This window comes from Aulonocara stuartgranti, assembly GCF_965226115.1.
Source record: "Aulonocara stuartgranti genome assembly, chromosome: 14".
NCBI classification, from domain to species: domain Eukaryota; kingdom Metazoa; phylum Chordata; class Actinopteri; order Cichliformes; family Cichlidae; genus Aulonocara; species Aulonocara stuartgranti.
Genome location: NC_138950.1, coordinates 24,123,697 through 24,143,879, shown reverse-complemented (window position 1 = coordinate 24,143,879; position 20,183 = coordinate 24,123,697). Strand labels below are relative to the sequence as shown.

General features: G+C 43.0%; 1 protein-coding gene across 8 annotated transcripts in view; it reads right to left on the bottom strand.

The window, feature by feature from the left end:
* kirrel3b (kirre like nephrin family adhesion molecule 3b) overlaps positions 1 to 20,183 on the bottom strand; it is a 169,706-nt gene that overhangs the window by 81,548 nt on the left and 67,975 nt on the right. Inside the window, exon 1 of one of the 8 annotated variants that reach the window (XM_082503702.1) lies at positions 8,200 to 8,282. The exons of the other annotated variants lie outside the window; for them this stretch is intronic. Coding sequence (XP_082359828.1) covers positions 8,200 to 8,239 — 40 coding nt within the window. The 5' untranslated portion in view covers positions 8,240 to 8,282. Of the gene's footprint in view, positions 1 to 8,199; positions 8,283 to 20,183 lie in introns of those variants that run through there. 8 annotated transcript variants of the gene reach the window in all.

The following is a 20,183-nucleotide window of genomic DNA, read 5'->3' as shown; positions in this document are numbered from 1 at the left end:
GCAAGTTTATTATTTTTTCCCTATTGGTTTAATTGGGTTCACTCTATCTACTTTTACTGCTTGTGTGACAATCTGAAAACATTTGAGGTCATAAAAATCGAACTGGCTCACAAATGTTCAAGCACCACTTTATATTAGACTATAGATTCCCAGTTCCCAGATTTCACAAAACACTCTGGTTACTGAATATTGCAGACAATAGAGCAAGAACCACTCAGCTGAACAAATTATGTACCTCTACTTAGCACCTCTAAATATTATATAAACCATCTGGCTTTAACACATGCTATAAATGTTCTCTAATACATAAACCAAACCATGGTTACCAAGGGCAGCAACTGAAAAAGCATTTCTACTGAAGAAGTACAAAACAACACCGAAAAACTTTAAACTCTCTCTCCTCATTTTAACCACAAACAGCAAGCCCGGCCAAGAGAACTGCTCCTTCGCACTGTTACAGAGAAATCAAGTGACCAGAAAGCGTAGTCTCCACTGTATCACAGGAATGGTTTGATACTGAAGCTCGGTACCTCTCATCTCGGGTTACTGTCTCTTAGCGCTCCTGGCCTCCCCTGGGGCACTTTGCCACATCCAACTCAGCATCCTGGTTACTAGACTGTGAAGTCTCAAGAAAGCTTTTTTTTTTTTTAAAAACTACACCCCCCCACCCCCCATTTTTTTTCCACACCTCTTGAACTTTCTTGCCAACAGCATTGCCTGGAGGCATAATTCTGCTCCCAGTGGTAGGAGAGCTTTGAACCCCCACGTTCCTCCCATCACTACCTGCAACCCCCCCACCCAGCATTGTGTCTGTCTTTTGCTCTTTCTCGTTCTTCTAATTTGATGCCCGCTTTAACACTTGCCAGTTTTCATCCTTCTGCACAGTTAAAGGCGTTAAGAAGTGTAGCTTTTAAAAAAAAAGAATAAACACTGCCTCTTCCACGCTTTTAACTTTTAGCTGGGTGTTGATTTGATTTGACTAATGATTCTGTGTGCGACAAGGACTTTACAGAGGTAGTCAATCTGTTTAGTGTAGGCCAGAAATGATTAAGTCCCTTTTTTTGTATGTGTCACTTCACCAAATTAGTCAGACTGGCTCCACAATCAATGATGAAGTGAGTGACTGAATAGTTCCTTTCACACTTTATGTCTCATTAACACCAGAGGAAAGAGGCAGGTTACTGCCAGTGACTCTTACTCACATTTAGCTCTAGTAGGAAAAGATGCAGCACTCAGACTGTTTCTCTCAAACAGTCAAGTATTTACAAAGGATTTACCAGATCAATGTATTTTAAGTTTTAATAAGCTATACAACAGTAGTAAAGCACAGCTAAAATAACATGCAAAACCTCAGTATTACCTGACTGGTTTAGGTTTATAAGAACTCAGATGGGCCTAAATAAATTCTGCACAGAAGAGGTAGGTAGCCAGTCTCTTAAAAAATCCTCCTCTATTACCCATAAATCCAAACTGCAGTGGTATGTAGTGAAATTATAGCTCAGGGAGAAGATCTACCACACTGTAAGCACAGAGAAACACCCTTACACTATGGTATATTTGCTCTTTCTTAATTTGTGGATGATATAGAATTAAAAAAGTTTTGGCTTCCATTGTACAGTGTTGATTACCAATATAAACTTTGGATAACTACTATCATAACATGAATCAGTGAGTTACAGAGGAGGTGTTCCTATGAGGCTGCCAAATTTCCTAGCAACTATGTAATTAAATCTGAGTTATTATCTCATTACCTAAAACAGTCGCAACTACACGATACTTAGTTGAGCTGATGGGTCACTGTGGAAATTATTCTAGCTGTTACCTACTTATTATCTACTTATTATAAGTGTGATATAGCCAACAATGCACTATAATTTACCAAATATTTACAGATAAATAGTTTATAATTATGCTGTTCCAAATGGAAGAGTTACTCATAAGCTGGTAGAAAGAGTGGGAGAAAAAAACAAAACAAAACTGGATGACCAGAATGGGTTTTAGAGTGGGGAAACATGCTGAACTGCCTCCACTTAATGAGAGCTCATTGGGAATGTAGACTGTTACAGCCAGAATGCCAAGCATTAAAAGCAGTCATAAAAACTGGGCCATCTACCATAGAGTTCTCTCCAGAGACCAGCTATAAGTCATTATATCAAACGAGCTCCCATTTAAACCTGTTCATGATTCAGAGTAAGGTCCTCTCCATCTCTCCATTTAGTGCCCACGACTACTGGGTTATGGAGGCGTATCTTAAACTACTGTAAGTGGTGATGACATGGGTTGTAAACCAATTAGATACCCTCTTAACAAGCGGTGGTCACGGTCTTCTGCAGGTTTTACCGGGCCACTTATAGGCTCTTCTGCTCTTGCTTTTTGCCCGGTCACCAAACTGCCTCTATGACTCCAGCACAAGAGGAGCTACCCTCGGCTCTTACCCCTTGGCTCCCGTTGCCTAGGTAGTCGGAGCTTTTGTGCCACTGTTAGGCAAGAAGCCAGTCGCAAGCTAGAAAAATTCTACAAGGCATAGATGCAGTATGAGATGTGCACCCAATCATATATGATCTCAGAAAAACACAGAGATGACCGCCTATACAAATGGAGTGTCGCTTTCTGTAGTCACTAATGGAGATCATGTTGCACTATTAAAGTTCGGGTTAAGCGAGATTAGAATGGCTGCCACATAGTGACAGTCTGACCTTTAGTAAGCTAGTCCTCTCTGTGTGACTTCTCTCAAGTCAAGTTCAAGTTCAAGTTCAAGTTCAACTTTATTGTCACTTCAACCATATACAATTTAAAAATACATAGTGAGGCGAAACAACGTTCCTCCAGGAACCAAGGTGCTACAAGACAAGTTAGTGCAAAAAATATATATATATATATAATATATCTAGTAAATATTGTGCAAAAGAGCATTTACAGGTTGGTGTGTGCGATGGTTTGGTGGTGTAGGTCAGTGTGTTTGCGCTTGTGTTGGTTAGTCAGTCCAGTCTCAATGTTTTGAGGTATTTGAGTTAAGCTGAGTGATAATGTTAGTGTATGTGTTTGTGTGTGTGTTTATCAGTCAGTCCCTTTTTGCTGAGGAGACGGATGGCTTGTGGAAAAAAGCTGTTGCACAGTCTGGATGTGCGTGCCCGAATGCTTCGGTACCTTTTTCCAGATGGCAGGAGTGTAAAGAGTGTGTGAGAGGGGTGTGTCCGATCAGCCACAATGCTGGTGGCTTTGCGAATGCAGCGTGTGGTGTAGATGTCCTCAATAGAGGGTAGAGAGACCCCGATGATCTTCTCTGCTGTTCCCACTATCCGCTGTAGGGTCTTGCGGTCTGATATGGCACAGCTCCCAAACCAGACAGTGATGCAGCCGCTCAGGATGCTCTCAATAGTTCCTCTATAGAAGGTGGTCAGGATCGGTGGTGGAAGTCGGGCCTTTCTCAGTCTTCTCAGAAAGAAGAGACGCTGTTGGGCTTTCTTGTGCAGGGAGCTGGTGTTGAGGGACCAGCCGAGGTCCTTCTCCAGGTGTACGCCCAGGAATTTGGTGCTGTCAACGATCTCCACAGAGGAGCCGTTGATGCTCAGCGGTGAGTGGTCGCCTCGTGTCCTCCTAAAGTCAACAACCATCTCTTTTGTCTTGTCAACATTCAGAGACAGGTTGTTGTCCTTACACCAGTCCGTTAGTCTCTGCACTTCCTCTCTGTACGCTGACTCGTCGTTCTTGCTAATGAGACCCACCACGGTCGTGTCATCAGCGAATTTAATGATGTGATTTGAACTGTGTGTTGCTACACAGTCATGAGTCAGCAGTGTGAACAGCAGAGGACTGAGCACACAGCCTTGTGGGGCCCCAGTGCTCAGTGTGGTGGTGCTGGAGGTGCAGTTCCCGATCCGTACTGACTGAGGCCTTCCGGTCAGAAAGTCCAGGATCCAGTTGCAGAGGGAGGTGTTCAGGCCTAACAGGCTCAGCTTTCCGATCAGTTGTTGGGGGATGATCGTGTTAAATGCTGAGCTGAAATCTATGTACAGCATTCGGACGTGTGAGTCCTTCTTGTCCAAGTGTGTCAGGGCAAGATGGAGTGCAGTGGAGATGGCGTCGTCCGTTGAGCGGTTATGGCGGTATGCAAATTGCATTGGGTCCAGTGAGGGGGGCAGCAGGGTCTTGATGTGTCTCATGACGAGCCGTTCGAAGCACTTCATGATGGTGGGTGTAAGTGCGATAGGGCGGTAGTCATTGAGACAGGACACAGAAGACTTCTTGGGCACGGGGACGATGGTGGTGGCCTTGAAGCACGTGGGGACAACGGCACTGCTCAGAGAGATGTTGAAGATGTCGGTGAGAACATTTGCCAGCTGATCAGCACATTCTCTGAGCACTCTGCCTGGGATGTTGTCTGGTCCAGCAGCTTTACGTGGATTGACTCTGCGTAGAGTTTTCCTCACCTCAGCTGTAGTGAGACACAGGACCTGGTCGTTCGGAGGAGGGGTGGTCTTCCTCGCCGCCACGTCGTTCTGCCTGTCGAACCGAGCATAGAAGTTGTTAAGCACATCTGGGAGGGAGCCGTCACTGTCACAGGCAGGTGGTGTCGTCCTGTAGTTAGCGATGACTTGTAAGCCCTGCCACATGCGTCGTGTGTCGCCGCTGTCCTTGAAGTGGTTGTGGATTCTCTGGGCGTGTGCGCGCTTCGCCTCTCTGATGGCCCGAGAAAGTTCAGCCCTCGCTCTTCTAAGCGCCACCTTATCTCCCTCTTTGAAGGCAGAGTCTCGGGTCCTTAGAAGTGCACGCACTTCCGCAGTAATCCACGGTTTCTGGTTGGGTCGTGAGATGATGATCTTGGAGACAGTGACGTCATCGGTGCACTTGTTGATATAGCTGGACACTGATGATGTGTACTCCTCCAAGTCAGTGAAGTCGCCGTAAGTTGCAGCCTCTCTAAACATGTTCCAGTCAGTGCTCTCAAAACAGTCCTGAAGAGCAGAGATGGCTCCTGCTGGCCAGGTTTTCACCTGCTTCAGAACCGGTTTTGATCGCCTGACGAGTGGTCTGTATGCTGGAATTAGCATAACAGAGATGTGGTCTGAGTAGCCGAGGTGGGGGCGGGGCTCTGCCCGATATGCGCCGGGGATGTTTGTGTAAACAAGATCTAGCGTGTTTTCTCCCCTCGTTGCAAAGTCCACATACTGATGGAATCTAGGAAGCACTGACTTGAGATTTGCATGGTTGAAGTCCCCAGCAACAATAAACAGTCCATCCGGGTGTGTATTTTGCAGTTCACTGATCTTTGTATACAATTCCCATAGCGCTTCCTTAGCATTAGCGCTAGGTGGAATGTACACTCCGATAATGAAAACAGTGGTGAATTCCCGTGGTAAGTAAAAAGGTCTGCATCTAACAGTCACAAACTCCACCAGCGATGAGCAATAACTAGAGACTAGCACAGAGTTCTTGCACCATTTCTCGTTGATGTAAACACACAAGCCGCCACCGCGAGTCTTACCGCACAGAGCTGCATTTCTGTCGGCGCGAAACGAGGCCAGCCCGTTTAGCTGAATAGCGGCGTCCGGTACTCTTTCGCTGAGCCATGTTTCCGTGAAAACAAAGACACAGCAGTCTCTAATCTCACGCTGTGTGGCCTGCTGGAGTCGGATGTAATCCAGTTTGTTATCCAGGGAGCAGACGTTGGATAAGATGATGGACGGTAGAGCCGGCCGGCTAGGGTTTGTTTTTAGCCTAGCACAGACTCCCGCCCGCTTGCCGCGCTTCCGCTTCCTCGCGCAACGCTTCCGATGTCTCCACCTCCGTCCGCCAGCATCAGGCAACGCCGAGGCTTCGAGGCCTGGTTCGCGGAGCAAGCCGAGTTCACGCAGCGTTTCCCGCAGCCCCTCCTGGATGTCGTCAACTAGGTTATTTAGGTTGAAAAGTGTCTGGCTGTTGTATGCACGAACACCGACACCAGTTGCGACGTTATCCATACATAGTGCAAAATAAGCACGCTACACACAGAAACGTAAACAATAAACAATGCAGCACCAGTTTTGGCTCCGGAGTGGCCGCTGCGTGCTACTGCCGCGCCGCCATTTACGCCATTTACTCCTGTTGCCCTGCAGAACTGTGTGTCAATGCCTTACTTACAGAGGCTTGTACTGTGCCATAATCATTTGAAACATGAAGCTTTAAAAAAAAAAATCAGCAAACATATAAGAATTCCCCCACACTTAAATTTATGAAACAGTGAAAAAACAATATCATCGTGTGGGAGCAAAACCTTCTTTTTGAGAGGGAAAAATCTGCTTGTATTAATCCTACACACACCACCGAAAATACCTTCCCTGCAATTCAAAAGGAGCTATAAACGGACAGTTGCATGGAGAGGTTTGGATCCAAGTACTGTAGAAGCACATGTCAGTGAGTTTGTTTGCAATCAGCTGGAGTGAGTTGGACTGGCAGTGTGACGTGATGCCCTTTGGGATGATAAACATCTGATTCTGTTATGCTTTTGCAGGCAGTAAGCGTGTGCGCACAGTGAGTGTCAGTGCTACCTGTCAGGTGTGAATGAAAAATAGAGAAACAACTACTCCCAGGCAGTTTTAGACCTTACAAGATGCCAACTCTCTGCTGCACCTGGCTGCAGAGGAGCAATTAACATGTCACAACCTGAGCCTTCTGTCCCGAGCTTCCTCTGGCTCTGTCTAGCTCCCTGGGTGTCCATTTCTATCCTTCTCTCTATCTGGACCTTAGTTTTCACAGTTTCTTACCGCTGCTGCCATACTGTATGCAGCCCCAGAGGGGACTGAATAACCACGGCTAATTCTGCAGAGGTTGATAACAAGTGCCATAACTGTTCCCAATTAAAAGAACAGACCCGTGGACAACCTTGGACTGTAAAACCATAAATATGTAGTATAATACAATAGAAAAAAATTCATATCCATTACTAAAGATTAATGGCTGTTCACATACATAGTTGCCCAAACCATTAATGTTTAGTTTTAGCTTTAGCATGGGACAGTTTGACACTAAATAGCAAAAAGGTTTCTGCCAATGTTCTCATAAGTAACAGAAGGGAATAATAAACCAAATATCGACTGTTCTGATGGAAATAAAGGACATAAGCAGAGTGCATTAACATGCATCCCTGTAGTGACACCATTACGGCTGCCGTTCTTTAATACCCACGTTTAACCTTGGCTCAAATAGTGCTGAATATGAATAACGGGCTGCAGGTGATAACCTGTGCGCCGGCGTTACCCTGTGTTAAAAATACCCTCAAATGCATTACCACGCGAGACCAGTATGCATAATGTCTCCCCATTAATTTGCAGGTTCGTATTTTTTATGAATAATTATTGCTGGTATCACGGCATCTCCGCAGTAATGATATCGTCACGTGGGAGAACAAGCAGGGAGAAGTATCAGAGGAATGAGATGTGCAAGAATAATGGGGGCTGAGGCCACTGAAAACCTCCTTAAAGGAAGAATTAGTTATAGAAGTCAACGCCAACTAAGTTCCACTCCAACTGAAAAATACCTCCTAATCTCAGAAAATGTTTTAGAAAAAAGAAACCCCATACTCTTGACTATCGAAGCACACGCAGTAGTAATGTGGAATACTAAAAGCAACTGAGAAAAAAGGAAAAACGGCAACTTTTTCTGTGAATATGTGCGTGTTTTGGGTCAGCACAGCAGGATTTATTACCCAGCTGTTGGATGATATGCCTAATGATATACCAAATGTTACCACCATTAAGCCTGTTGCAGATGTACTAATTGATAAGTATTAATCCTGTTAGTTTGCGCTTTAGTTGCGCATGCATGCACGCACACACACAAAAAACCCTTCTTTTCTTCAAGCAGAAACTATTTGAGTTGTCATGTGGACTACAACAGATTGAAAAGTTCCAAAATAATGTTAAAGTTACTGATGGAAGCTATTGATTATGGAAGCAAACACCCAAACTTAATCAATGTATTTACTATGAAATATCAAATATAGCACAGAATAGCATCTACAGTCTAAAACTGAGCTCAAGCAGATGGTTGTTTTACCAATTTTATCTAGAGCGAAGGACAGATGCTAATGGCTGTTTACATTTATTCTCACAGTTGGCTCAAAGAAATAGAAATGATTTATTTCCTTTTTTTTCTAATGGAAGACTATTAAAAATTGATGCTGATAACCCTGCAGAAATGTTGATCGAATAGCCTTCTTACCCGCAGTATATCTGCCAGCTGTCTCATCTCCGGGCAGCATGCATCAAAACCGGGTCTGACATGATGCAACTTTTCATCTGCAGGCTTCGGAGTCACATAGGTATAGATCAGGTCCTCTCCCTCTTTCTCTTTCTCTTTCTTCTGTCTGTCTGTATTCACGCTTTCTCTCTCTTTTTTCCTCCGAGCCCAAAACATATAATTTGTCATCTGGAGAAATTGTTCCCCTCTCTCTTGCCATCATGGCGGAGCATATTTCCGTGATCTTGAGGATCAAGGGGTTTTCAATAAAAAGACTCTATATCATCCAGTGACCCTGGCTTCACGCGGCAAGGCTCCTAATGAGCCCTCAGCAAACGGGCTGATTTTTTCCTTGTCTGTGCCAATTGAGCTGTGACCCAGCTAAGGCCTTGCAAATCAAAGACATCTTCAGTCTACTCGTTATTTACTTGTGACAGCTAGCAGGGAAACATGATTAAAGCAAGTCAAATGAAAAAGAGGGTAGAAAGGAAGAAACAGGACCATTTAGATATGTGAACCGATTTTTATCAAGCATTTGCTTGGCGGTGGAACACAGCTAAAGGTCACAGCTGCCAATTGCTCACAAAGAAAAAGCTGTTTATTACACTATTTTATATGTGCTGAAGATTTACACAAGCTGGGTACTGGAAAACTTTAATTAAGGTGTTCTTGCTTTGACGCTATAGGTGTGCTGTGTATACGAGCACACGGGCAACAAATATTTTCCAGTGGGTCTCTGAGGACGACTGGAAGGATGACTAAGCTGGGTCTGCGGCTCTATCCATCACTGCTGGGTTCGCACATCTCCCACACCTCTAACGTCTCCAAGAAGTCACTTTGTCCGTCACCGCTCTGTGTCACTTTGCTCAAGAACATTCCGGTCAGCTCACTCGACACGCGTTCCATACTGGCGATGATGAGTGTTTAGGAAAGTCATTACCCTTATCAAACAGTGGCACCCATGAATCAGCGACGCACACCTTCTAAAGAGTCGCAAAAAACAAGATCCCCCAGCCTACTGGGGACATTTTTTTCTTTTTACAAAGAAGGCATATCTGAGCCAGTTACACCAGATAATTAGAAAATACCAACCCAAAGATTTTTCTTGTCAATGAAAGTCTCCATTAGTAAAGGTCCCCGATGATCAGAAATTCTGCGATGTGTACTGGTTCAGAGCTTATGTGCCTCAAGAAAAATAAAGGAGCTGACAGTAGATTTTTATGTTATCAAAGTTCCACTGCTCGAGCATATGTTGGCACAGACAAACATAGTTGCCAGACACAATTTACCCATTAGAAGGAAGCTTTTAGATGTCAAGGCAACATGTCCTACAGGAAGTGATAGAACAGGTCTCAAGGGAACAGAGAGAGAGAGAGGAAAACTAAATCTAGCATGTCCCCACCAATGTGGAGAGGGCTTAATTAGGGTCTGGGCTTTTCATTAAGGCAGCCATTAAAGTCAGCATCATGTAGTCCAACACTGGCATGCCACAGTGGGGCACTTGAGCCATCACACACACAGACACACATGCACATGGATGCAGTCATGGCAGTTCTCATCCAGTGGACCTGAACAATATGCAGCGGGGCAAATTTCTTTCATTATAATTAATTAGAAAACCTTCCATCCCCGATACATTTTGTATCCTCCACCCGTGTTTCTTAAACGCACAGAGGCCATCCGTCATTCTGCCTTAATGTGTTTAGTTGCACCACACAAGGACAGGGGATTTTGATGAAATCATAAAGGACACTTAAATTGCCGTTACATGCAAGAGGGGATCCCATATATCACACCCCAGTGTGTGTTCATTTCTAGGAAATGACTCGGCCCCTATGCTGTAATAAATGGTTGAACACTTCCTCCATCTCCTTTTCTCCACCTCATAAATATGAAAAATATGGGAAGACGGTAGCAGGCGGTCTTGCTGCAACTTTATCATGTTGGGAAATAATCACTTCCTTTTGTTTTGTTTCCCCTAATGATAAACAAAACATCTTGGCGCAAAAAAATCATAATCTTCGCTAAATGCATTGGGAAAACGCAGCGATGGAGTACAATGTGATTTTGCTCAGTGTCAGTTTAAGCTGAGCCACTGTCTCGCTTTCTGCCAGCCTGCTTTCCATTCTTTCCAGTCAACTGATCTCTAAACCGTTTGTTAGCCTCTCCATGCAGGGACTGCACAAGTCATCCCATGAAGGGATTGGGAAGATGGGAAGACAGCAAGGAAGAAAAACAAGTGAGTGAGGGAGAGATAAACTCATCTCTGATCTTAAGTGACAATTTGACTAGGCATTTTGCCAGGAGAACGCCGTACTGATGAAAGAGTGCATAAATAAAGGATGCAGCGAAGATGTCAGGCAGGCACAGAAGAGTGGAATAGACAGAAAGGGAAAGAGAATGGGGGGAAAAAGACAGGGAGGGATAGTGAACCATTTGGACACCTTTGGCTAGACTCCCCCTCGCCCATTACGCCATCTGGATCTGACTTCACATGCTATTAGAAGCAGTGTAAATCAGCAATTAGGTGCACAAATGAAGAAATGTCAGCAATTACCTGGAGCACAACAGGCCAGCAGACCTTGCCATGGTGCATTCCAGCACAGCCAGGATCCCTTGTCTTACAGCCAGTCAACCACCCACAGAGGTATGTGCACACACACACACACACACACACACACACACACACACATTCTCCAAGTGTGTCCCACGTGCACACGCACCCACGTGGGCTGCCACTCACTGTTTAGCTGAGCAATTCCTGACTGGTTCTGGCATCGGGATGACACTGAGCTATGTGGCTCAATTAGACAACTTGTTTTATTTTATGGTAAGAATGACAACCGTTCACTCTGGAAGAGACAAAATGTTTTCTCATTTCTGCAGAACTACAAATCTCAGTCAAGTAAAATGTTTAGCGAGCCAGAGAGGCAGTGGTGATTTCCTTCATTATTAGAATAGTGAACGAAAACTAAACATACTGTACATGAAAATTACACAGCGATAAGGGCTCATTAATTTGCAGAAGCTAAGGCTCTCTGTTCATGGAGGTGTTTATTATTGTTATTATCCTTTCTTTCATCACATTTTTATAATTTCTGAAGGGGGGTGGGGGTGCAATATTGTAAAATCAGACCATTTTGCAGCACCTTCAACACGGTTGTTCTAATTATGCAGCTACCATAACGGAGCCATCTCTAATCCAAAGGCACGCTGGCCTATCAGATATCCTGCAAATACCAAATACCACTCCACCATCCCCCATCTCCCTCCACCACTAACCCCATCCCTACTCCGTACACGCACGCCTGCACACAGCACAGACGCACGTGCATTCTGGCCCTGCACCCTCACCTCACGCCTTCAAAGTCAAAGACATTTACGCTGTTGCGATAAGATCGGCCATAAAGATGCGGGACAGTAGATTATTCCATGTCTGGGTGTTTGTTTGCCAGTGTGAACGGCAGGGTGATGGGAGCGCTCATCTTGCAGATGCAGTACCCTCTGGGAATCTGCTTACTCCAAGTTATTAAAGCAAACATCTACATTAGCCAAAGGGAACCTTTTGTGTGAGTTGATGCTCTCCGTATTCTTCGTATCCGAGAAGTACAGCGGTGACATAAACATTCAGCATTTGCACTGCACACAACCGAGCATTCTGAGTTTCACTGACCTCTGTGTTTTGCTGCATTTACCTAAGCTTTTTAACCCCTCCCCCCAATAGCCTCCTTGGTGATTTGCTTGGTAATTAGATATATTCCCAGTGTTCTGCACGAGCGCTAAATGTCATTATACACCTCATATACAGTAGCTTCTTCCTCTGAGCTATGTAACACATTATAATGAATAACATTTTTTATTCCCATTCAACCATTATCTACAATGTCCACCTTCACGACACAACGCACACACACACTCCTCTTGCCATACTAGCACCTGGTCCACACTGACATTTTAGGTTCAGAGTAGTGTGATACCAGAGGCGCTATACGGGCAAATTAAAGTGACACCAATTTGCTCCTGTAACCCTAGGTCACCATGCGTTTGTCTGGGGAGAAAAAGTGTTAAGTTAAAACATTAGTTACGTAAAAAAGTAACATCCCAAGAGGGATGAGCATGAGGCTTATTGAGTAGACAGAAAGTGTAAGATAATGATGCACACTAATTTGCGATTAATTCAATGTGTGTTAGCATTTTACAGGGCGTACTGTGTGATACCTCATAATCTGTGTGCGTACATGAAGTCTAGCTTCTGTTACAACAACGTAAAAGAAGTTATGAGGGGAAAGTGAAAAACTTGTTGACTGTCTGTCTGCAGCACCTGTCTCCCGCTAAAATTCCAGATGCTTTATAAGTAGCAGAAAGCTGGAGGGGTTTAAAGATGCTGAAGATACTTGGAAAGACGGGGCAGACAGCAATCATGCTGCTGAAGGCAAAAGCTCTCTGCACAGAGATGCATTTTTCAGGCCAAGCCTGGCAGCAAGTTTGCACTGCAGACCCCCCCCCCCCCCCCCCCAAAACACATGACAGACGTGACATAAAAAAAAGCAAGAACCATTTCCCAGATGGAATACAAGAACATGCCATGTGAGTCCTGTTATGAAAGGCATGGAATGATTTTTTCCCCCCAAAAATAAAACCGTCCATCTAAGCAGAGTTTATATTCTTGCTACATCTCCGCTCACATACGCACAAACTCAGCTGAGTAAGCACAGATGCCTGAACGACTTTTTACCTTTGCCCAACTTCTTTTTTTTTTTTATTCCTCTTGCCAGATGCTGTTTGTCTTCAAACCTCATGCTTATGGTATCTGGGGCCATCTGAGCAACCCTGCAGTAGAATTATGCACTGCTGGGTTTACAGCGGTGTGTGGGAAGGATTAATGTGACAGAGCCTCCCCAATGTGCCACAAAACCATCATCTTTAGCTCTGGCAGCAAGAAACACACACAAAGGGGGTTAGTAAAGATGAGCTAACTGGCTGGCTGCTATCTACCACAAACCCCCCACAACTAAAACAGGGCTTTGTATGCTAATGAAACTCTGCAGATCAGCAATGGCAGGAAGGAGAAAAATGTGCAAGGCATTAAATCGTTTCTGTGGTAGCATTAAAGAATAATAATAATGGAGAACATTGAGACGTCTCTGGTTATTGATGTGTCTTTTATGACAGACCTCTATTGAAGAGAGTGTGACACTAATGTCTGCCCTGTGGCAGGAAGAGAAGGGGCATTAGAGGCAGCGGCCGCTGTTCATTTATTTGCATGAGGGAGAGAAAAAAAGAGCGCTTTGTCAAAACACATATGCAGTAATAATTTCAAAATCCAATTTAGCCCCTTTATGAGACTTGGAAGTATATATCAACAATACACCAGAATTTACACGCAATTCAGTGTTATCATTTCAAGTTTTTTTTTTTCATTTTATAGATGTCTGCTCAAATGGTTTTAGAGATTGGAAGAGATGAAATACTTATCAAGCTGGCTGGAGGGAGAAGACATCTTATATTGCAGCAGTTTTTCTTCAAAGCGCCCGTGGCCTGATTGTAGCAGAGTTTAGTTCGAGAAGACTCACGCCCCAGGTGCCACCGTGTGACAGTTGGGCTCAGATGGATCTAAACCACCATTTGCAGCATTGGCAGCACTTTGCTTCCATATGCTGTGAAGTGGGCAGGCAATGTGGGACACTCAGCTGGCCATGTGGAGTGGGTCAGGGGGACAGGGTCCTTTGCCCAAGGCTGTCTAGGGATTTGCTGTGTCTTTGTGTGTTTGTTCTGCGTGGGTCTGGGATGATGCTGATAACATGGGAGCTCACGTTAGTCAAACAGTGGACAGAGATACTAGAAAGACACAAATCATCACTAATGTGGCGGCTAGAGTTGCCCGACTAGACCCTAATGTGAAAATATCCCACACGGGTATAAAATAAAGCTTCTATTTTGAAATTCACACATCATATTAGTCCCTCTTCTTTTACATTTCCTTTTATTTTATTTTTAGAGCTGCTGCTATGATTCAATAAGTTCCCACAGAAGACGACCTTGCCATGCAACAAATGTTCAGTGACACCAGTGATACGTACAAGCAAATGAATATGAATCTCTTTATGTGGCTCAAATAGGAGCTGTTTTATCACTTTAGTTAAACACTTATTGATCAAATTAGCTCACAGGAAATGAATAAGGATGGATCCCATTACTTTTTTCAGCATCCACAAGGGATGGCTGCCAAGCTACAAATACAGAAAGATGCTAAACTGTTTCTGCTTTGCTTGTGCCACTATTATGCAGGGATAAAACAAAAAACAACAAACTGCCATGATAACAGGGTGTTGACAAAAAGTGATGTAAGATTCAGGCAATTACACTGATCTCTAGTAAAAATCGAATCATCCCCCTCCATAGGAATCAGTTAGAGCGGACACAATGTCACACTGGAGATTGAAATCAGCCTAACTTTGCTTCTCACCTCTCCCACTCGGTCAGCAAGCATGTAGTGTTACACAGCAGAAACCTACAATAACATGTGTTTAGATATCATTTTGATCCATCCCTATCATTCTTTCCCTCTCTGCAGCTTCATAGTGTATTCTGACACTGAGGTCCTCAGCTTTGCTTCTATTTCAGTTTCACTTTTTTCATCCTCTTTCTGTGCGCTGCGCTACTTAAATTTCCAGAACTCCACCTGACTGACCCCACCCAGCACCTAAGGCCTGCCTGAGCAAGGAACCTCCGGCAGATCTCCACGTGCTGTACATGATTCGCCAAATGTGTTTGTGCTTTCCTCTGAGGGTGAGGGTAATGGAATAGCATCTTCCTGAGGCGATGGCTGAGCGCAGAGATGCTAGAGAGCATCGTTAAAAGCATATGAGCATACTCATAAGAGAGAGAGGCCAGGCTGCTCAGGAAAGGGCAAGCTTTTACAGGGACAACCTTTGGCTACAAGTGCAAGCAATCAACAATCAGCATCTTTTCTTTGTCCTAGGCTCTCAAGAATTCCTTTTTTTTTTCTTATTTGTACTTTATTTTTGCTTCGCTCTCGGTGTCCCTCTGAAGTTTGTTGAATTTTCCTGTCACATGGCCGTGACAAAATGTTGAAGCAGAAGGTCAAAAGTCTCTAATAGGTTGTTGGTTCTTACATGCCATAATAGCGCTGATTCACTTTCTTTATAACCGCTCGGCGTTAATGGGGGGGGGGGCAAGGGTGACAGTAACACCAAATGAAAAGAATGGTGTTTGCCATGTACTGGCTTGTTGATTTGCAGCCTGATGGATTTTTAATATTCATTGCTGGGTCGTTCCGGATGGTTGGTTGTGGCTATTTAGCAGCTCAGGGCTTCTGGACGGGAGCTGTGCTGCCACCACAGAGAGGAGGCAGGGGCTGGGAAAAGACAGAGAGGACAGACACTTCACATGAATGATGGTCCGTGGCAAGCCCGCTCCGGTCTTGGCCGGTCTTAGAAGAGAAGATGTATGTTCAATGACTAAAAGGTTTGTTCTAATTAACAGAAGTGACTGTGTCTGGATGGAGAGCCAATAATCAGGTTTGGAAAGACGAGAAGGAGAATGGGGACGCAGTGACCTCTTAAGGGGGGGGAGAGATGAGCAAACAGAGCGACGAGGAGAGAGCAGTGCAGGCTTGGTTAACTGGCTGCAGAAATGTACGTCCTTGTAGTGACTCTCTGGTGTCTAAACACCTTGAGTGCAGAGCCACACAGGTCTGTTTACTCAGAGAGTGAAATGGATGTCTGAGATAGTTGCACAGTAACAGCACTGCACCTCATTCGAAACACAGTTATGTACTGTTTCTACAAAGAGAAGCATTTAACATAGTATGTAAGCAATCTCACTTGCACAAATCCAAAAAGCGTGGGGGCTGCATGATAAAAAACATTTTTTAAAAACGATCAAACCCAAGCCAACAGTGTGTGAGATATCCTAACTTGTTGTCAGACTTTAAATATTGAAAACTTAAAAGGTATTGCATTGCATTTCACCAGTGTAATTTTTCATGCTCTTTGCTTTGTAGCTCAGGTCTTCTGTCACGTCCCTGAGCATATACTGACGCTGATGACATTTTCATTTGTTTACTCAAACTTTAGAAAGCTCACCCAGCCAAATAAGGCGCTTTCTGGATGACTAAATTTAACTTTGCATTGGTGGTCCGAGAATTTAAGAGACTCGGTGATAAATCACTCAAATCATTTACAATGTGGAAATATAAAAAGAGAAAACGGGTGAATGTCAGGCACTGTAAACAAGGCAAACGCTTCTGTTGAACATCGAACATAATACATAATATAAAGCATTGAAATATATAGAAGTAAATTCATTTTGTAAGTATGTTAGAAATGTATTGATTTTCAACCAAGCCCACTCACTTTTTAGTAATGCGATACGAGACGTATTGTCAAATTGAGCTGGTTAAGTTTCCAGTGAAAGCATTCCGTGGTTTGTTTGTGACAGAGATCACTTACTTTCTGATGACTTCATAGAAGATCTCATTGCGGGTTAGTTACAGTTCTGCTATAACCTCGTCTGTCTTCGTTCAGAGGTCTGCACTATTTGCACACATAGTTGGATTAATCGGGAAATGCTAATCTTTTTTTATTGGAGTGAGGGGAAATCAATACAGGGTAGTATTATATTTTGCATGGAGATGCTGAGAGACAAAATGTTGATCAAATATTCTAGGAATACTAAGAACAAGAGGGCCCATCTCATTCACCACCATCCTAAGATATCATTAGCTGAGAAAACTTAGATCAATACAGCTCAAGTGAAAAAATGAAATACTGGACACACTTAGCTTATCAAAGCCGCCTCCTAATTCAGAGTTAATATTAAGTTAATGGCTCAGTCATATGAAGAAAAATAAGATAGCATGTCCTATTTTAAAAAAATCAGTAGCTACCTGGTGATTCTACTATTTTTTTTCTTTACATTTTGCAACCAATTGCATATTGTAGGGACTTTTAATCGCAAGGTGGTTGCACAGGTTGCCAGATAGGAAGCATCCTTTCTGCAAACGGTTGCAGTCTGACTTGGATCGACTGCAGTCACTCTCAGAGAGATCATTAAAGGTTTGTAAATAACTGCTGTCTAATTTATAAATGCAGACAGATTGCCAACATGTTGCCATCAGTCTGAATGAGCCTTTATCAATGAACTCAACTGGAGGGGACTCGACCCAACTTGGTCGCCAGCTGGTTGTACTGTGATTATTTTCCTATAAAACACAAAGGCTGCTGAACACAGATGTAATATTAAACATAAAATTCTGTTAAATGTTTATTTCTGCCTATGTAAATAACAACAGATATGCAACTTTTGACAATCTTTTACAGTTAATTGCTGTATTATCAGAAACAGATTGCATGTAATCAACAACTTGACCCTATTCCATCACAGACTGACAGCAGACTGACTCATCTTATGGCAACATTTACAGCAGGTTTTAGTGACAGTGCTGTTATGGTTAAAAACCTAATTTTGCAGCAAAAAAAATAAAATAAAATGACTGCAGTGAGATAACTTTACCTTATTAGCTAAAACCAATACTGGCAAAGTTTGACTTAGAGGACATAATCTGCAGTTGAAAAGGCAATAAATGGCAATATACGTTATTAAAATACTCAACATATTGCAAAATGTTCAAAATTTTAATAACATTTTATCGTGCATAAAGTATTAGGATAATATCGTGGGGTGCCTGGTGATTCTCACATCTAGTATTTGAAATGTCAAATCTTTCTATATAACAGGTCACGTAAAACACTGTCTATACATTTCCAGAGTAACCCCTTATATCTAATGTTTCTCTTTCAAACTACAGACTGTATGTGTCTCAGGTGATGTGTTATGAATTCCCCTCCATTTGTAGGTAGGCCTAATTTGACACCTGCCTCATCATTTACAATTAGACATTATGGGATGTAATTGGCCATCTGCCCCTGCCATCTTGTGATTCTGGAGAGAGGCCATGTTTGTCTCTGGCTGGTTAGAGAGCTTTTATACTTGGAGATGCTGTTGCTCTCAACTCAACTGTTTGTTTGTTTTTTGTCAAATGAGTAGCAAAGTAGGAAGTATGGGCAATATTATATACATATAGGGACCAACATGAGGTATTAGACGCTGTACTATTAAACATTGCTCACCTATTCTGCCTGGAAAGCAATATACGCTTTAGATGGGCGGTGCTCCGACTAAAAAAAGATTCTGAAATTTCCAGGTAAATAAAACCCTTAACATCAGGGCTAAGAGCCATTAAAAAATCATGTCTGACAAAAAAGTGGCGAACAATATCTAACATAAGTTACATATTGCCTCCTCAATTATCCTCACCTCTAGTGAACTCAAAGCCCTTGGCAGGCACTGTAATTGCTCTGTTCTTCCTGTCAGTCACAGTTAACTCTCTTCATAGCCGTTCCCACTTTTAGTTCCACCTGCGCTTCGTCGCCAGCTCACTGTGATGACAGGCACCACATTTCTAATGACAGGCAAGAAAATCTTGAGTGACAGCGGCTTTCATTTCTTCATCCCCGTCACTCATTCTGGCCACTGGGAACAAGTTTCAACCTTGCTTGTTGTGTCTGTACTGTAAATGCAGGGCACTGACAGTAAGAAATTATGTCTTCTCATGTGCATTTCTCAGAGACCCGTTGGCTGATGTTGAGATTAAAGGGAAAAAGTCTGCAAACCGCTGTAGCAGTAAGTAAACAATCTCACGCACGACACAATGATCACAAAAGATTGTTCTTGTTTTTTCCAGCAGGTTTTCTTTCAGCTTCAGGGCAAAGTCCCGTGGTCCAAACAGTGCCACTGAAATGACTACTGTTCTCCTCTGAAATGTGTTATTTTAAGTCCTCGATCAAAACACAGAGGCCACAGCACCTGTGGCACTTTGATGTGTTTTCTTACTGCCACACTGTGCCAACAAGAGCTCAATCTCTCCGAAATGCTACTCGTGGCAACAGTTTCAGGGGTCAGTCTTGTTTACTATATATTTTAGTTCTTGATACGTTTTTTCCAAAAGATATTTTCTAGAATAGTTTTATTAGAAAATGGCATTTCAATCAATCAAAACATGAAAAGTCCAAGGACATAAGAGAAAACCAAATAACAAATATTTTCATTAAACAAAACAAAACAAAGACAATTACTACATAACCAAAACTGAAAATGACACCGCACCACGCGGACACAAACAACTTAATTTAAGAACGTATTCAGATTTTAGCCCTCGGTTTTTCAGTGTGAACCCCGTGCACTGCATCTGTGCTGTCCAATCCTACATCCTGGCTCATTAGAATCTCTGTTCTCTACATTATGATGGATTAATTAGAGCATGTGGACACATATGCAGTGTTTTCTGACACTGTGTATGTGTGTATGTGAGTTGGTCATGTCACTAATAATGTTTTTTACTTTGCAGATGATACAGCACTAATAGTACCGCTCCTTAGATAATCCATGAGAATACTATCAGCCAAAATCCCAAGCCCCCCAGTTAACCGTGATAAAGTAGCCCTGTATGTCAAGCTGCATTCATTAAAGTGAGCCATATTTCACTAACAGTCTGAGTTTGTCTGTATTTGTGTTATTTTCCAGTTTATTTGCTTCTCATAAGTTATCGATTGCGCATTTCCATTGCATTTCAAATATTATTATGAGTGTTGTGTAATATACATCGTTCCAAGGCACTAGAAAAAACAAAAAAGGGAACCGATCTCAGAAAAAGAACCCACACATAAAACTTTAAACTTTTCCTTAGACGCTTGTTTATCGCTTAATGCCATAAGTCAATTTCAGACTTGGATGCTAAAGAGTAAACAGAAGCCCAGATGAACACACCACGCTGTGCTAGCCAGCAGACATCTTAGAGATTCACTTCACTTTTTCTAGGTTAGATCTAATCAATTCATGTTGACAATCAATACTTGGTTGAGCAAACTTGAGAGAAAAGTGAA